Source organism: Thermobia domestica, chromosome 13 (assembly GCF_964235325.1).
Source record: "Thermobia domestica chromosome 13, izTheDome1.hap1.1, whole genome shotgun sequence".
Classification (NCBI taxonomy): Eukaryota; Metazoa; Arthropoda; class Insecta; order Zygentoma; family Lepismatidae; genus Thermobia; species Thermobia domestica.
This window is the reverse complement of record NC_137466.1, coordinates 61,704,634-61,723,284: the sequence shown is the minus strand read 5'-3', so window position 1 is coordinate 61,723,284 and position 18,651 is coordinate 61,704,634. Positions and strand designations below refer to the sequence as shown.

Genomic DNA, 18,651 nt, shown 5'->3' with positions numbered 1-18,651 from the left:
ATTTATCCAGCTTTCCATTTTGTGTTCCGATCTTTTGAAAAGGAGCATGTTTTTCTAGCACAACATTATGATATTACGAAATTATGTTTTTCCTGTCCATATCTGGAATGGGAATTATGACATTATCTCCAATATCAACTGGTGAATGGCTGGCACCGGAGATACTTTTATTTATTTATTTTTATTTTTGGCCTGTTTGGACAAATTTTGTGAGCTGCTTTCCTCGCCATGTAATGTGATTTCCACTAGAAACAGCCTTACTTTCTTTTGAACCAGAAATTTCTTTCATTCTGCTGCTCGTTCATCTCCTCGATGATTATAGATCTTAGTCTTCTATGTTTTTCTCGAGATCTGATGGTAAAAGTGAAGTACTAAGCTCTACTGAAAAGGAAGTCGATTTGACCATTTTCTAACGTTATTATCTTGGATTCAGGAGGCAAGCATATTTTCAATATCTTGATTAACCCTCTCTACCGACTCTTGACTTTGACTGTCTTTTGGTTTTCCATTTACTAATTTTAGCTTAGGTCACAGCGTAGTTAGTTTCCTAATGACAGAGTTGATAAACTATCTGCCATTGTCAGAATGTAAAATGTAAGTGCTTGAAATGTCAAAAATACGTTTGTTAGAATGCTTTTACCTTAGTTCTTTTGGTTAGTAATGCTCGCAATAAAACAAACTTTGTAAGGTTATCCTTATAGACCATGATATATTTGAACCCATCACCAGCTTGTGATTGCATGCCCATACGATCTACTTACATCGACTATTTATTTCTCTGTGAAGAATAGGCTTCCAAGTCAAGAAGTCTTCTCTTGCTCTTGTTTCGTTGTCATGTCTCATATATTGATAAGATATTTACTATTTCAGTTTTAATATTAGTACATATCTTCCAAGTTACATTTTTCAGTCTATCTTGACTTCCGTATCCTACGGCAAGATGAGCTGATTCAATGACATCGAATATTTTCTCACAAAGTAAGTAATATTACACAGGCTTACGCTTGAACACCTGTTTGTTTCTTAAATTTCCAACACGTCGAATCTTTCTAGTAACCTGCACTGCCAAGGTCATTTTTATGGTGCATATATCCTCTTCAACTTTAGCTAGGATTCTTTTTGTAAACATCTCTGGTCGTAACATCGTAATGATTCTATTTTTTATTTTCCATACATACATATATATATATATATATTAAATTGCACTTCCGCATTGTCTTATTCACTTTTGTCATGACTAGTCTTTGATTAAACATACTGCACGCGATCACCGAACGCCGTGAAACCACAATAAGAAAGAAATGTGTGTATACTTTCACTCGTATCAAAGCTCAAAAGAGATTAACGGGGAAGTAACTCCTTTAAAAATTGTACAGTTCCACTTTTAACTGACAATTAGTTTCAATCAGTATTCAACTAATAAGGATTATCAACAATTGAAAACATATTAATTATTTCAGTAAATTCTAGTTTTACCTCAAAATCATCAGGTATTTCTAGTGTTGTCTAGTTAATATTATATTTATGTAGTATTAATGAAGAGCCTGTTACAAAACTAGTTTAAACTAAAAAGTGTTTACTGTTTTCGGAATGTGTTCACACGAAGCTTTTGATTAAGCATTAAATTTGTATTCTTGTCAAGAGACGGGGAACTGGTACTACGCAGCCCCAAAGACAACTTTTTATTTTGATGACAAGAACACAATAACTTAATTTCACCTAAATTTCACGTGTGTTGTTAATTTCCTAACTCTTCATTGTAGCTAATTCATCCCCTGATCATATATTTTTTTCTTTTCCGAACACCACTTTTCTTCCGCCATTTCAGTGAAAAACAAGAGGACGTAACAAAAAATATTTTTGAATCAATGTTGTGAAATAACTATGCTGATATGTCATTTATGAACTCCTTACTTCAGAGCTTGAAACAACAGAAGCAAAGGAAAGGAAGTACGTGTTATCGCTAGTTGTCTAAGTTCTAAAAAGTAAATCAAAGTCTTACATTTCGAAAGGCCATTAAGGCATTATTTTCATAACACGCTATAAAATGTCAAAGTGCACATGGTCTCTTTGTCGTTAATTCTACGGCCAATCCCTACTAACATGGTGTCTAATCCACAGTGTGGATTGATTGGTACGTATTATTGAGAACCAAAGAGGCATCAAAGAGAAAAGTCGGGTTTCCGAGAGGAGATTTATCACAACTATATGGATTCAGAAGAGAACTCTTCTATCAGGAAGGAAAAGCTATATTATGTTGTTTTCTTACCAAAATAGCTCACTTCGGTAATAAATTATGATCATAGATGCATCGTGTTTTGCGTAGGGATGTACCGATACCACTTTTCACCGATACCCGATACCGATACTTTTGGACACATTTTTTATATATTATCAGGAACTTTCAGAATAGTGAAATGATCAACATTGTAATAGGGTATATTAGATATAAGGCCAAAATTTGACATACAAAGACAAAAGGCAGAATTTCATATTAGGTTCCACACAAAAAATATATTTCCTCTACATTTAATAAGCTCACTTAAAATGAACTAAAAAGCAGCAAATACTTATATAGTGTAAACTTAATTCTAAGAGTCAGTGATTGATATTTAGAGTGGTAATGTAGAGGAAAGAGTTACATTGATTGTATTTACTAGTCTCTATTACATACATATAATGCAAACGGATGCTACCGTTACAAATTTTTATTGTTTACAAAATTATGCGTGCTGAGCCAGATATTGCTGTGTATACCATAAAAAAATAAGAGGGTTATTTAAACAAAGTAGAAAACGATAAAAGTATTTATTAACTTTAGAACTAATTGTTTTTAACCAGTAAGTAGGAGAAAATAATAAAGTGAGCATCTTGTGGGTTTCTTCCATAGCATTTTCTTCTGAATCAAAACCTCTGTCTCGTTTGGAATTCAAATTGCGGGTCTGCTATCCTGATCATGGGCATCCGAAAGGGGAAGGCAGGGTGGGACCCTCCCTCTGGCTTACGAAAATGTATACATAACATTACAAACCACGTATATTAAATACCAGACGTAATATAGAAACCATAGAATGGGCCCTCCCTAGAAAATTTTCTTCGGGCGCCCATGATCCTAACTGAGGACCGCTTTTCTTCACCACTATTTTGGCATCGAGAGATTAAAAATATCAGCTGAGTACGAGTAGTGCAAATCAAAGGCGTACACATGCATAAAGAAATCGATTATACAATTGATAATTCAGAAGTCTAGAAGAAACCGAAGAAATATAAGTGTCACAGTTAATATTAAACAAACTGAAAATAGTTCGGAAAATGTATCGGTAAATATCGGTGTCCACTTGTCGATACCGATACTCCTAGAAGTGCCGGTATCACCGCTACCAATAGATCGGTACATATACCGGCGATATATCGGCACCGTTCAGCGATGCATTTAATGCAGCAAACTGCGATGTGGTATTGTTTAACGAAATGTTGATATATATGCATCTATATATCAATCTGCAGGCAACACAGCAAACAAATTACATTTCTTACGTTCAATGCAATGCATTACGAGAATGTCAAAATACAGCACTATAGGATCCACTACACGTAATTCTATTTGCTTGGAGAAATTAAGGAAAATACGTTAAAACTTGTCAAGTCTAGGGTAAGCATGTTTGATATTTTCATTTGATTTACGTACTACTTGAGTGATACTTGACACTAGTCCTTATTCTTAATGCATTGATGATTTATGTTATTACTAAAATTTCCCTTTCATAGTTAGGATTTTGACATGCACATACCCACCTGAACTTCAACATCAAATCTTCCTGGTCGAAGTAAAGCTTTATCCAAATCATCTCTCCTATTGGTTGCTCCTAATACTATCACACCTTCGTTTTGATGGAAACTGAAATAAGTAAACAAAGTAAATGAGTCAACACTTTTTCAAACATAAATGGCCACATTATCTAACTCGAATTTTTGTTTTGAGAATTTTGCTATATTTTCAATAACCAATTTTAAGTGTAATTTTCAGAAACGGCGTTCTTCGCCGACAAGCAATATGAAAAGAGGAAAAGGTACTCTTCAATTTCTTTCCTTAAGGGGGCAGACTACTAAAAATGATACAAAAGCTAACCATTTTTCTTTTGCCCGTTTTTCGTAAGTGAAAAGAGAAAACGAAGTGTAACTTACCACAATAATAGATAATGATATTCTACACTTAAAAATACGAATCCAAAGAATTCTCAGTGTTGCCACCCATAGAAATTACTGTATGGCCAGAATATGAATTATACAAAAATCTAGGTTAAGGCAACGACTAGAAAAATGAACTCAATGGTAATTGACGACTTATCATGTTGTCTTTACAAAATAAATACAAATTATTTAAAAAGTAGTTAACAAGGAACCAAGATAACATAAGTCATCAATTACCGTTGAGTTCATTTTTCTAGTCGCTGCCTTAACCTAGATTTTTGGGTAATTCATATTCTGGCCACACTGTAATTCCTACGGATGGCAACACTGAGAATTCTTTTGATTCGTATTTTTGAGTGTAAAATAAAATTATCTATTATTATGGTAAGTCGCATTTCATTATCTCTTTTCACTTACGAAAAACGGGCAAAAGAAAAATGGTTTTTTATCGTGTTTAGCAGTCTACCCCTTACAGGTATCTCATTATTTACATAATCAACTTTGAAACTAAGATTAATATTTCCATAATGTACAGCTTTTCGGTCTTTTTCTTTTGTACTTTTAGAAAGCCAATCTTTGTTACCGGTACTAGAAATATTAAATTTTTAAAAATGTAAAAATAAATGCACCACAATGGTGCCATGAACTGCAGTCGAGAAATGTACTGACAATAGAGAATTAAAAATTTAGTTATAAGAATTAGATGACATGAAATCTTATGATTAATCTTTCACAGTTATGTCTTTACGGCTACAGAAGGAGGAGGATAAACAGAAATGAATTATTACCAATCAGTGGAATGAGAAAATAGGAGGAAACGAACAAACTCCGACAAAATACAAGGATACGATTCCGTTCACTACAAATATACCAAGACCTGGAGTATAGAACTAGAGTCCTTCGAATCAGAGGTGAACGCTCTACCACCAGTGATTTACCTCTGTAATTTAGTTGTAAGTATCTATTAATGGAACAATACATTAGTTTTAATAATGGAATAAGTAAGTAAGGAAAAGTGCACGAAGGAATTAAGATTGTTGAAGTCAGTTATTAAACAATTTTTTGTGTAAAATATTTTAAATAATTTTCTTTCTCTCTTGACAAAATGTTCATATTGTTATAAAACTTTTATGTATAAGCTATAAATAAGAGTTCTGATTATATGAAAATAGGTGGTGCCTGTATTTATTTAAAGAAAAGAATAAAAAAAAATACTTGATATTCCAAAGACTTTAATCGAATTTTAATATACTAAACATCGTATATATTGAAAATCTGGAAGTCAAGCACAAAACGATTAACGATTCACTTGGCTTGTGGCCATATGTTGAATGTCTTGATACACAGCAATAATACAACACACGAATAAACAATTAGTATTTTACTTTGGACTAGACTTGGGTGGAAACTGTAGTTGTTATTTAATTTAATAGTAATAGTAATATTAGCAAACTACGACAATGACAATATGAACTACAGAAATTATGATTTAACTTTATACTGTTAAAGTATGTAACACTCTAAAATCGTAGTTTAAGTACTTATTTATTCAAAATGTAACGGATTTCATTTTACGCGAACTAAACTCGAAGATGTCAAAATTTCTTACAAAATGTCGTCTTATCTTTTGAAAAAAAAAAATGTATATCATATTACATTAGGACTAAGCAATCTGGACTAAATTTAGACTTAGGATGTCTTAAACAATGAGACCACCACATAACAGCAAGTCCTCGGAGTTAATGTCAATTCCTGTCTAACTAGCCTAAAATCTTCATACAATTTGGATCATGTCTCTAGTGTCATCTAGAGCAAAGATAAGTTTATTCATCATTTCACTTTCGGCTTGGTGCATATAATTTTCTTTTCATTTTAAACTTCATCAGAAAAGTGCTGAAGTATTAAGTTACATACGTTGTCTAATAGTATAAACGAAGTTTGGTGATCGTGTACACCTTAAGAATCATTATGGAAACGATACCTGGTAACCGTGAATAAAATAGACTATCACGCTGAGAAGAGGGTTATAATTTATATTCAATATTTCCTATACATTAACAGATAAATTAGGCACATGGGAAAGGAGAGGATTATGAAGTTTTAGAAGACTCGCATTTACCTGTCCTCAGAATAATAGAATTGCTACCCTGAGGACGACTACAGAAAAGGGAATGAAATAAAATTAAACATTTGAGCTAACGTCCCACGATTATGCCTTTTAGGCTGAGAGAGACAGGCCAAAGTAAACGAAGTGGCCTAAATACTGTATATTAGACAAGTCAATAATCACGCAAATAAGAAAACACATTTTATTTATTTATTTAACAAATACAGCTTGCCAGGCCAATTTACATTGAAATCATTAATGATCGAGAATGGGAAGGGATTTGGAAGGAATGTCGATCTGTGCGTATATTCAAAGGATCAACCTGGCTTCACCTGAAGTAACTAAGAAGAAAAAAATGTCCTCACACTGATCTACCACCGGATTCGAAACCCAGTCATCTTAATTGCGAAGTAAGAATGCTAGCTGTTAGTCTAAAACTGCCAGTTATGTATCCATAACACAACCTTAGTATCAATTAAAAAGTTGGGGTATTTCAGGAAGAATATTTAACATTTACTTACCCATCCATTTCTGAAAGTAACTGATTAATAGTTTGATTTGCATAGGGATGAAGAACGGAGTTCGTTCTCTTGGAGCCAACGGAGTCTATCTCATCAATAAATATCACACATGGAGCTCTGTCCTTTGCCGCTTCTGAAAACAGAAAAAAACATTAAATTATAGAAATTATTATCTATTTAACGTTTTGACACATATAGTTATTAATTTAATGTAATCACATGAAAAAAAGTGCAATATATCAGATTAATATGGAAATGAAATGGAATCTGTGAGTTTTACGTCCCACGGATATGCCGGCTAGACTAAAGAGACGGTGATGATGAGAAATGGTGGAATGAACAGAGAGGAAATGGAAGAACTCCGACGAAACCCACGCACGCGGTCCATCACAAAGTTTATTTGACGCGAGCTGGGATCGAACCAGGAACTCCATGCACCAGAGGTGAACGCTCTACCACTGAGCCACCGCGGCCCCTCCAGATTAACATGGGTTGGACCAGCTTTTGCCCGCAGAACAGTCGTGAATGGTAACAAGAGGAATATTACTTATTCCGCATGCAATTCTTCACTAAGTTCCGTGAGAGAGGATCGAGCAGGAAATCTGAGCCTGATTCCTATTTGCAAAACGAACCACAGATATTTCAATTATGTTCAGGTTCGGGGATACGGTGGGCCAGAGGACGGTTCAATTTCATCCCAATAGTCCTCAAACCACGGCTCAACAGTCCCAGTTGTGTAATACAGCGAATATAATCAATCTATATATTACAATATTAAACGTATTAGGTGGGATTTTTTTTTTGAAGAAATCAAACTACCGGAAATAACCTGTCTTAATGAAAAGGAGTTGAACAGTATAATGGAACAAATAAAAAATGCCATTGTGGAAGCGGCGAATAAAGCGCATAAGCCTTATAATAAACCGAGAAATATATCATATTTTTGGAATAAGAACCTTCAAGTGGTTGAGAAAAGATTGAGGGTCAGAAGAAGGCAATTTCAAAGAACAAATGATCCATATCTTAAAGCGATAAGACTTAATCAATATATACAAGCTAAAAACGAATACAGAGAGAAATTAAAGAAGAGAAACTGATAGCATGGTTGAACTTTGTTAGAGAGAAGTTAAGTATAGATCCTGGGGCACTCCTTATAAAATAGTCATGGAGGAAGTGAAACCCTCATTGATTTTGTCTATGGAAAAGAGTGACGGAAGATATACGAGAGATATAGAAGACACTATGAAATACTTAATTAATCAAATACTTCCAGAAGACAAGCCATTTACAGATAATGAATCCACTGCCTTAGACAGACAATACTACGACAATTTTAATGTAAATGAAATGGCTAAAACACATATATCATTAACGAATAACGAAGAAATAGACTTCATTATCAAGAATTTTAAAAACAAAGCACACAGCCAAATGGCATTAAGGTGAAGTTTTTTAAAAATAATAGTCAGTTCTGGGTACCGTATCTAAGAAAACTATTTAATACGTGCTTAAAACTACGCATTTTTCCAATTAGATGGAAAACAGCTAATTTAATTATTTTACAAGAGAACAGAGAGTATTTTATACCCACTCTTGGTTTAACTAGAGATGCAGGTGAACATGGTATCTTCTTTTCATACACAATAAATTTCAAATAACTGCTTATTGATATATATTACCATATTTGCTCTCAGGCGACCAAGTTGAAACAAGAAATTGTTAGTTTCTACCACTTCCGGCTTGAATAGAAGGTTAACTAACTAGACAGAACCTGTTGTTGGGACTCGGAATCGATTAAAAAAATAATAAACGTTTGTCATTATCTCTTATTCCTATTCAAACAAGGAAAACAACAAGGAAAAATTCATGATAACGGTGAGACTCAACTTCAATAGACACTAGAGAACTGTGACAAAGTTATCACAACTTACTAAAGAGATCTCGAACCCTCCTTGCGCCTTGGCCAACAAGGATTTCATCAAATTCCGGACCAGCCGCATGGAAGAATGGGACACCTGCTTCACCTGCAACTGCTCGGGCCAAAAGAGTTTTCCCTGTTCCAGGTGGACCAACAAGAAGCACTCCTAAAATCAAGAGAGAAAAATACGAAGTTAAAAAATAAAGAAATTGAGAATACGATTCACTATATACAGATTAACACGTAAAATGTAAGTTCTTTGACTGTTAATATATGAAATTAATGGCAAATATTTGAAATACATCCAAATTTCTAGCTCAAAAACCTGTTAATGCGAGTTAGAACTCACTACAGTTCTGGAACTTCCTTCACTCCAAAGTTATCAGTGAATTCATGGTTTATTACCAAATCCCTTTTCCTCTCCTCTCCGTTCGACCGACATTGTCCTCATTTTCCAATCCTTTGGTGCAGAGTTTCCGAAATTTGTGTGAACGAATGTGATGATATGCGTATTCTGTTTATTAAAAAAAAAAGGTTGAAAAGGAATATGAAATAATACTTAAAACTGCTATCTTTCTCCACCCCTTCACGATGGAATTCCCAAAATCTGTGCAAGTGAATGAGACATTCGTGTTGCTTTACAAAAAACGCATCCATTTACCAAACCGACTTCTGTTCGAAGGTTCAGAAGAAACCTGTGATAGTAAAATCTCCAGTTCCTTCACCCCTTCGGAGAACAACCTACGCTCACGCAAATGGTAAAAGTACCCACGCTTGGGTAAGTCTTTAATTGTACTCTTCACAGCGGTTGTTTCCAATCTATCGTGACAAAATTACAAATCTTGTGCTGCAACACCAAACGGGAAAAGAAGGAAGCTGCCAGTCGTATGGGCACCTTGGACAATTGACTGTCCGTGACAGGTGTGGTAAGTGCATATCGGGATAAATGTCACTGAAAATTAGTGCTTATGGAGACGGCTACACCGACGAACTTCCCTCTCCGACGTGAACTACAGTTATAGTGGCATTATCAAACTTTTGCAAGAAGCGTGGATTCACTAAAATGGCATATCACTGGAGTTAAAACGGTCAGGTAGGAAGAGGCGTGGGATGATTCATGTGGAGCAGAAACAGGCGAACCTCCGCCTGCCACTAGCCTCACACGAGCTAGAATTCGGGAAGTTCGGGCTCTAGTCACCAGGGAGAATCCATCCACACGGAGGAGTATCGCGAACCGGCTACAGACATCACTGAAAACAGTGCACACCATCATTCACCGCGATTTGAGGTTGGTAAAGCGACGGAGGTGGCGTGTTCACAAGCTCTTGCCAAAACACATTCAGGAACGTCTCACCAACTGTCGAAAGCTGTATGAGCTGTACCTGGCCGGTAAAATGTGGAAGTCTATTGTAACACTGGACGAGGCATATGTCTGTCTGGATGACTGTCATAAGCCACGTGCATTTTTTATTTTATTTATTTATTTATTTTTAATTATCGATCGACACTTGTGAGAGACTTTTCAAAGATGGTTCACTGAATGCAAGGAAAGTTTTGGTACAGTTTCATGATTATTACTGGATATTCGTACCACGGCAAACTGATCATACATCATGTAGCCAAAAATACGAAGGCAAATTCGGAATATTATCAGGCTAACGTCCTAACACCACTTATCGCCATGACATTCCCCATCTCTACGACAGGGACAAGAATCGTGTGTGGGTGCATCAAGACAAGGCGTCAAGTCATACATCTCACTCAACCCGCCTCTTCCTTCAACAAACGGCAGCAGAAACTGGAATTCGTGCCATTCTATTCACAAATATTCCAGTAAAGTCCCGTGATGCGTCACCGATGAACTTTTGCGCTTTCGGCCTCCTGAAACGAGCCTTGTCTCACAGGAGACCTTGTACCATTGACGAGCTATGCGAAATCTGTCAGGAGGAATGGTTGCGGCTTGACATGACTACACTGCGTGTCAGGGGCCACCAAATAGAGCACTCTCGATGGTGGCGACATAGTTTCCCTTAAGTTATGTACAGTTTGAAATCGTCACCATAGATCGGAAACAACCTCTGTATACTAATTTAAAGATGTGAAATTCAATGAAATTATTCTTATTCATACTCATCCATAGGGCTCCGAGAAAAATGACGTCAAGTTGGGATATTAATTTTACTATATTTCAGGTATTATTTATAACAGGTTACTTTTTCAAAAAAACTAAATACAATTCCTGTAGTAGTTAATAGTCAAAAGTAAATAACAAGACCCTGGCAAAGTTGACGAAACAGTGTCATTATATTTTAGACAGATACTTATAAATATATGTCCATAAGTGCATATTTTTTTTTTAATTTATTATCTAGTAAGGAACCGGGAAGTTTATTAAGAAAAAAATGTTCATATATTATTAAGTAATGTTTGGGAACGACATATCCAAGGAATTTCTTCTTTATGATATAGTGTCTGAGATATAACCAACTACAGATTCAAACATTTATATCTCAAATTTGAGGTAACTTATCTCCTTTTCCAATTTATGGCACAAAAAATTCTACTGATGACAGTCACTTTGCTAGATTCTTGCCGCAGAAGCGAATTTCAACATTACGTTGTTACCTGAATCTGAAGAAAATACACGCAATTTCAGAAATGTAACTGGTTCTAACTCAATGTATATCAGAAGTCACAAATGACGTTAAACCACTAATGACCTACCTTTTACTCCTTTATCGTCTACATTTTGTATCTACAGGACAGTAGGAACTCAAAAGACTTCCAAACTTCAATACAAACTTTAGTTATATATGGAAACACTGATGTTTCTAATATATTTAAATTATAATCTATTTAAATATTGAATACTACTATTTAAATAATAGTAGCGTAACTGATTCTATTGGGACTCTTGAACTTATTCGACTTGTTTTTTTCCTCTTGTCCTCTACACGCGAGTAAAAATAATTTTCCTCAACAGTTCGGTTGAACATTGTCAACCCTGATCACGAACATAGAATGTGGTTGTTTCGAAGGTGTTTGGGAACAGAAATGGACAATTAACATTTTAAAAATGACTTTAATTAACTAGGTAATCTAGATGAGCCGTGTTCTATAAATTAGTTGTTAAATATTTAGTAATGTTTTCACTACTGTGCTTATTTTTATTGTATAAACTTTATTTTATACAATAATGGCATTTTTCGTATTTCCAGTGTCGTATTTTTTGGATTACTTTATTTCCATGAAAACTGATTAGAAACCTTTCCTTTCTGTGATATTTTGTTGGAGAATGTAGGATCATCACTTTCAGTCGATTATGGTTTGTTGTCCTTTAAATACAGTATGTTGTCTTTTTTTTCTCCTAATATGTTCAGTGATCTGAGTTCGTTTCGTTTCGTAATGTTGATATAAGACTCATTACATCCACAAATTGTTTCGTATTCTTCTAATGAAGTGAAGTATCAGCATAATATCTCTTGTAACCAGTTTGTGATTTTTGTACGAGGTGACTGAAGGTGAATGCCATTTAAATATTTTATCTATAGAATAGTTTCAAATTTTCTGAACACTTGAGGGTAATAAACCAAGTTTACATTCTTCAAAAGTAACTCCGAAATAGAAACTTTCATTCTGAAAGAAAGAAAAAGAAGCTAACTTTGACAAACAAGACAAAGTGCACTTTTATATTGTAAGGATCCCCACATCAAAACACAAGCACATGCTCATACACGACACGTGCTAATATTTACAAATAAACAGACGATACAGTAAAGAGGAAGACACGAAGGAAACCGAAACGAGACGGACCACACGAAGGAAACCGAAAGAAGACGAGCCACCCGAAGATGACACATAAAAGAGGAATCACGGAGGTACCAGGCATCAGTCTGACTGCTGATCACATAACCAACACCTGCTCCGAGGTCGCTTTGGACTAAGAGATCCTCATCACAACCAAACCTCGCGAAGCTGCTTTGGGCTGAGGGGATTTTCCTGCAAGATTCACCGAAACCCTGCAGGTATTTCAGAGACTGCTTTAAGTGAAGGGGCTCCCTGCAAAACACCATTCTCCTTCATCCAGGTCACTTAGAAGGAAGATATTAGTAGAGTAATCTTTGTAATTTGAAGACATTTTCTATTTAGAATTTTGTAATAAAATTGGTGAAGGGTAAAAACACATCCGAACCGTTATTTGTCTCTACGTACAAAACATTCCAATATTTCAGCACACAGTATTACAGAAATTAATAAAAATGGGGATAGACTTAACAATGTTAAATTTGGTGATACAGTCAATGGTGGTATTAATAGAATGATCTTTTAGTACATGCTCAATTCTTGTGATTTGAATCGAGTGCACATTTAGTTTTTCATTACAATGCTTTAAAAGCTGGTGTTTTCTCGATACATAGGATATCAACGGGTAAATTTGGTAATGTATTCTATTTCTTAAGGTGTCAAACTACATATTTGCAAACATATAGTGATTGTTACGCTCAAGATTATAAAAGTGTAAGGAAGTACATTTTTATTTTTATATTTCCTTAAGCTAAGGTATTTTAAGGAATCACAAGATAATTTTGCACCTTGCAATTCTAAATGGAAAACTACACTCACTGGACAAAAAATTAGTCACCTTGTGCAGAAGAAGAGATGAATCGTAAAGCCTGTGCAGATGGCGCAGCAGTCGAGTCACGTGCAAAACTGTGCGCGCTCTGCCTCTACGGAACCATAAGGCAGCTTCAGTCAGTGAGACAAGTGTGTTGCAAGTGGATAGTGTCCGTCAAAATGGGTAAAAGTAACGATGTAACAGAGTGGCAAAAAGGGGCAATCGTGTTTGGCCGTGCCCATGGCCATACGGTGAGGGAAGTTGCTGGATTTGTTGGTGTTTCGCAGCGAACTGTTCAACGCGTGTACAAGCAGTGGTGTCATACACGTGGCCATGAAACACGGCGTCAGAATTGCGGTCGGAAGAAGATCATGACTGAAAGGGACCGGAGACGCGTTTCTCGGCTTGTGAATGAAAATCGGTTCCAAACCCGACAGGAATTGCTGCAGACAGTGAATGCAGGTTCATCCCAACCTATTAGCGAAAGAACATTACGACGGGAACTGCATGCATTGGACATTTGGAGTCGGGCACCTCGCAAGGAGCCATTGCTCACACAGGCACATAAAGCTGCGCGTCTTCAATGGGCCAGAAATCACCAAACATGGACAGTAGCTGACTGGCGGAAGGTAATGTGGTCTGACGAATCACGTTTTTGCTTGTATTCCAATGACGCACGTCGTCGAGTGCACCGAAGGCCACATGAAGCCTTTCATCCTGAATGTGTGCAAGGGCATGTTCAAGCCGGAGGTGGGTCTGTGATGTTTTGGGGGTGTTTTTCTTATCATGAATTGGGCCCACTTACTGAGGTCACCACTACAATGAACCAGCATGTGTATTTGAACATTCTGGATGAGCAAGTGTTGCCTTTCAGTCAATATCTTCATGATGAGTATGCTGTGTAGACTCCTATTTTTCAAGACGACAACAGCAAAGTTCATAGGGCTGGAACAATTTGTACGTGGTATGATGAACACTCCCGAACCCTCTTCCATCTAGATTGGCCTGCCAAGTCACCAGACTTGAACCCCATCGAGAATCTGTGGGACACGTTGGAACAGCGGGTAAAACGCCGAAATCGGCATCCACGCAGTTTGGTGGATTTGCGCGATCAAATCCTGAACGAGTGGCTTCAACTGGATGTGACATACCTGCAAAACCTTGTGGACTCGCTTCCAAGCCGAATCCAGGCGGTTATCAAAGCCAGAGGTGGTGTTACACGCTATTAATTACTGCTGTTCACGAATTCTTGAGGGGTGACTAATTTTTTGTCCGGTGTGTGTATATCTTTCATATGTGTATTATCATTAATGGTACAAAATGTAATATTCCATCCGGAGATGTAGAGCAAGTTTGTAGTAAGAATTTGTAAGCGGCTGAGAAGCACTGCAGAAACTATTTTTGAAACATGACGTATTAAAAGTAAGTCTTAGTTAAATGTTAAATATTAATATGTATCGATTTATTTTATTAAGTAATTATCTGATCAAGAAAGTTTATACTACAGCTTACACAATAAAACCTAACAAAACAATCGGAGAACTGAATATCTAACGTGTCAACTTCATGTATTACACTCATTATATTACAAATTTTACAGTGCATTTTTAACATCTTCATTGTCCGTTTTTAAACCCATCTAAACAATATCACCTTAGCTTCACGATTAAAGCTGACAATTTTCAACGGAAATTTTTGAAGAAGTCTGACACACAGGAATTGAATTGAAAAGGTTGGGGTGGGTGTGCCGACGACGGAGGTCTTTTAGCACCCATCATTAGGTAAAAGGACACGCAGTTAACGCGAAGAGACACAAACACACACAGTTAAAAAACCGTACTGTCCGTAGATGAGAAGGTCATAAGGAACACACCAAAACAGTTACGCAGAGCACCAGGCTCAGTGAGAAAAAGAAAAGTACAAGATAAAATAATAAATAATACATGAAACGTTAAAAGCGGTGCATCCACATAACAGAACACTGCACAGTTACAGAGGCACACAGAAAAGTCAAATGGCGGATAAAACTTGCTGATGTCGCAGAAATCGGAACACCTTCAAGACGATGCCAGGATCATCGCTGAGCAGAGTTCGGAGGTCAGCGGGCAGGCCAAACTGAGCACGCACAGGCGCACGAGGCACGCAGTCCACAAGAAGATGACGAATAGTCAAGCCTTGACCACAGAGGTGACAGTCAGGAGGAGGAGGAATTCTCTGTAGAAGGTGTCCGTGTGTCAAATGACTATGACAAACCCGAAGACGAACCAAAGTCCTCTCTTCCAATCGTGGAGGGCGGGAGCTCGACGCCCAGACTCATAGACGGGGCTTCACAGCATGGAGTTTGTTGTTGATCTGCTGATCCCATGATGACTGCCAGCGCTGATGCAGAAGACAAAAAAGACGTGACGAACATCAGTGCTGGGAACAGGAAGGCGGTAACGATGACCATGAAGAGCAGCCTCTTTCGCAGCAGTGTCGGCCAGCTCATTTCCAGGGATGCCAACATGGCATGGCACCCATCAAAATTGAAGATCATAGCCCTCAGGAAGTAGGCCATGGCACTGAAGTAGTACTTTCTGGACAAGTGGATGCGGAGACGAGACATCGGCAAGGCTATGGACACTGCTGGAATCAGAGCAGATCACAAGAGCGCGAAGCTGGCGGCGACGAACATGCTGAAGAGCTTCCAAAATGGCTACCAATTCTGTGGTGTAGACGGTGCAGAAGGGATGGGGCTGAACTCGGGAACGGTGGACTTCCAGAACAAAAGCACAGCCAACAGAGTCATCCATCGGAGCCATCGGTAAAGATAAAGCGGTAGCTCGGATAGGAGGCCATGAGAGAAAGAAATTCCTGGTAGTGGCATTCTTGAACTGCGCCAAAGAGAAGTTGATCGCCGGTGGAAACAGTTGCCACGGTGGAAGTGGCAGATAACCCAAAACAGCAAGTGGACGTAGTTCGACAGCAAGATCTGCCAGAAGTTCCAAGGCACGGATTCCAAAAGGCCTGGTGACTGTAGGCTGTGCCTGATAACGTTGAAGGTAAGGACCAGCTTCCAACGTAAACCCAGAGGGATGATTAGGAATGGCCTTCAGATGAAGTAAATATCTTAGCTGCAGGACTTAGCGACGGTGCAACAAAGACGGCTCGTGAGCTTCGACATACAAGCTAAGGATGGGGCTCGTACAAAGTGCCCCAGGGACAATTTGCAGACCCAGATATTGGACGGTGTCTAGGTGGCGTAGTACGTTGCACCGAGCAGAACTATAAGCCACATAGCCATAATCAATCTTCGATCGAATGAGACTTCTGTAAAGGCGAAGCAGCACAACACGGTCAGCACCCCAGGTGGTATGAGAAAGTAGGTGCAACAAGTTCATGGAGCGGAGACAGCTATACTTCAAGGCGCGAACATGCTGGTTCCAAGTAAGACGGCGATCAAACTATAGGCGATCAGGTCTCAAGCAAAGATCTGGATCAAAAGCACAGTTTCGGAGACGCCAGAAGTGCACACAGTTGGTCTTGGCAGAGGAGAACTTGAAGCCAGAGCGAAGGGACCACTGATGCAGGCGGTTGAGCTTTAGTTGTAGTTGGCGTGCAATGGTATGAAGATCATGGGACCGACAGTAGATCGTGAAGTCATCCACGTAGAGCAAACCACGAACGAAAGGTGTAAGTTCGTGCAGCACACTATTCACAGCCACAGCAAACAGTGTTACACTGAGCACACTGCCTTGCGGAACTCCATTCTTCTATCGAAACGGTGCAGAAAGGGTGGATCCAATCTTCACTCGGAAGGGACGCTCACGAAGAAAGTTCTGGAGAAAAGCAGTCATATGGCCACGGAGGCCCCAAGAATGCAGTTGGCGCAGGATCCCATAACGCCAAGTAGTGTCATAAGCCTTCTCCAAATCAAAAAATATGGCCACAAGATGTTCACGGTAGTAAAAGGCGTCCTGGATCGCAGTCTCCAGGTGAACAAGGTGATCTGTCGTGGAGCGATAGCGTCGGGAGCCACACTGGAAGTTGGAAAAGAAGCCATTACGCTCTAGGAACTAAACGAGACGGTTGTTGATCATCTTTTCCAAAACTTTGCAAAGGCAGCTGGTAAGGGCGATGGGTTGGTAGTTTGCAGGAGACGTAGCAAGCTTGCCAGGGTTTAGAATCGGGATAATGTAAGCCTCACACCAAGCAGCAGGAAAACTGTCCTCCAGCCAGAGCCGGTATAAGAGATCTAGAAAATGGCGGTGTCCTTCAGGCGGGAGATGCCGAAGCATAGCATAAAGTATATGATCCGGACCAGGCGCAGTGTCCTTCGTGGAACGTAGAACAGCAGATAACTTCGCAGCAGTAAACGGGGTATTGTAGCTCTCGGTGTTAGCAGAGCGGAAGACAAGAAGCGTACGCTCGTCACGATGCTTGATGGGCAGGAAGGCCGCTGGATAATGCGCAGAGCTGGAAACATCGGCAAAATGCTGACCCAATTCGGACACTATAAGATCTTGGTCGGTGACCGGGAGTCCATTGATAACCAAAGCAGGAATCGCACTAGAAGGAGAATGGCCTTGTAGACGACGAACCTTAGACCATACTTCAGAGATTGAACTCTGGGCAGAAAGTGAAGACACATACACGCGCCCGCTGCGTCGTTTGGCCTGTTTGAAGATATACTTAACTCGGGCACGAAGGCGGCGAAACTGCTCCAACTTAGCATCACTAGGAGCACAACGAAAAGCACACAAGGCTTGTCGACGTGCATGGACAGCCTGGCCAATCTCTGCAGACCACCAAGAAACGACGCGTTTGCGACGAAGGCCATGGTGGACGGGAATGGCCACTTCGGCTTCCAAGATACTCCGCTGAAAAGCCGCACACTGTTTCTCGACGGACTGATGCAGACCTGGGGTGAAGTCAAAGCTGGCAGAGAACCGTGCCCAGTCAGCTAGGTGCAGATTGAATCTTGACGACGGTGCAGCGGGAAGGAGTTTAAACCCAGTAAGTACCAGTGGAAAATGATCGCTGCTACAAAGATCAGGATGTACACGCCCTTGAAGTTGAGCTCCCAGCAGCAGTAGTGAAGTGCCTGGGACTGCCATCGTTCAACAGAATCAGGTTCGTCTCGGAAAGAAGAGTGACCACGAGGTTCAGTCCGACAAGAGCCCCATACGGCACGGCAAGAGTTGAAGTCACCCACGAAGACAATAGGGGCGGGAAGCTAGTGAAAGACATGTTTCAGATCGGCTGCAGTAAAGGCATCGGTGCGGGGGATGTACGCACAGCAGATGGTGATGGGCTGGTG

The 18,651-nt window shown here is 38.8% G+C and overlaps 1 protein-coding gene across 3 annotated transcripts in view; it reads right to left on the bottom strand.

Moving 5' to 3' along the window:
* The window catches only part of YME1L (ATP-dependent zinc metalloprotease YME1L), a 76,224-nt gene that overhangs the window by 18,641 nt on the left and 38,932 nt on the right, over positions 1-18,651 (bottom strand). For all 3 annotated transcript variants that reach the window (XM_081735792.1, XM_081735793.1, XM_081735794.1), the window contains exons 8-10: positions 8,751-8,903; positions 6,820-6,952; positions 3,796-3,898 (exon numbers count right to left, since the gene is read on the bottom strand). In XM_081735792.1, the coding sequence (XP_081591918.1) occupies positions 3,796-3,898; positions 6,820-6,952; positions 8,751-8,903 (389 nt within the window). The remainder of the gene's footprint in view (positions 1-3,795; positions 3,899-6,819; positions 6,953-8,750; positions 8,904-18,651) is intronic.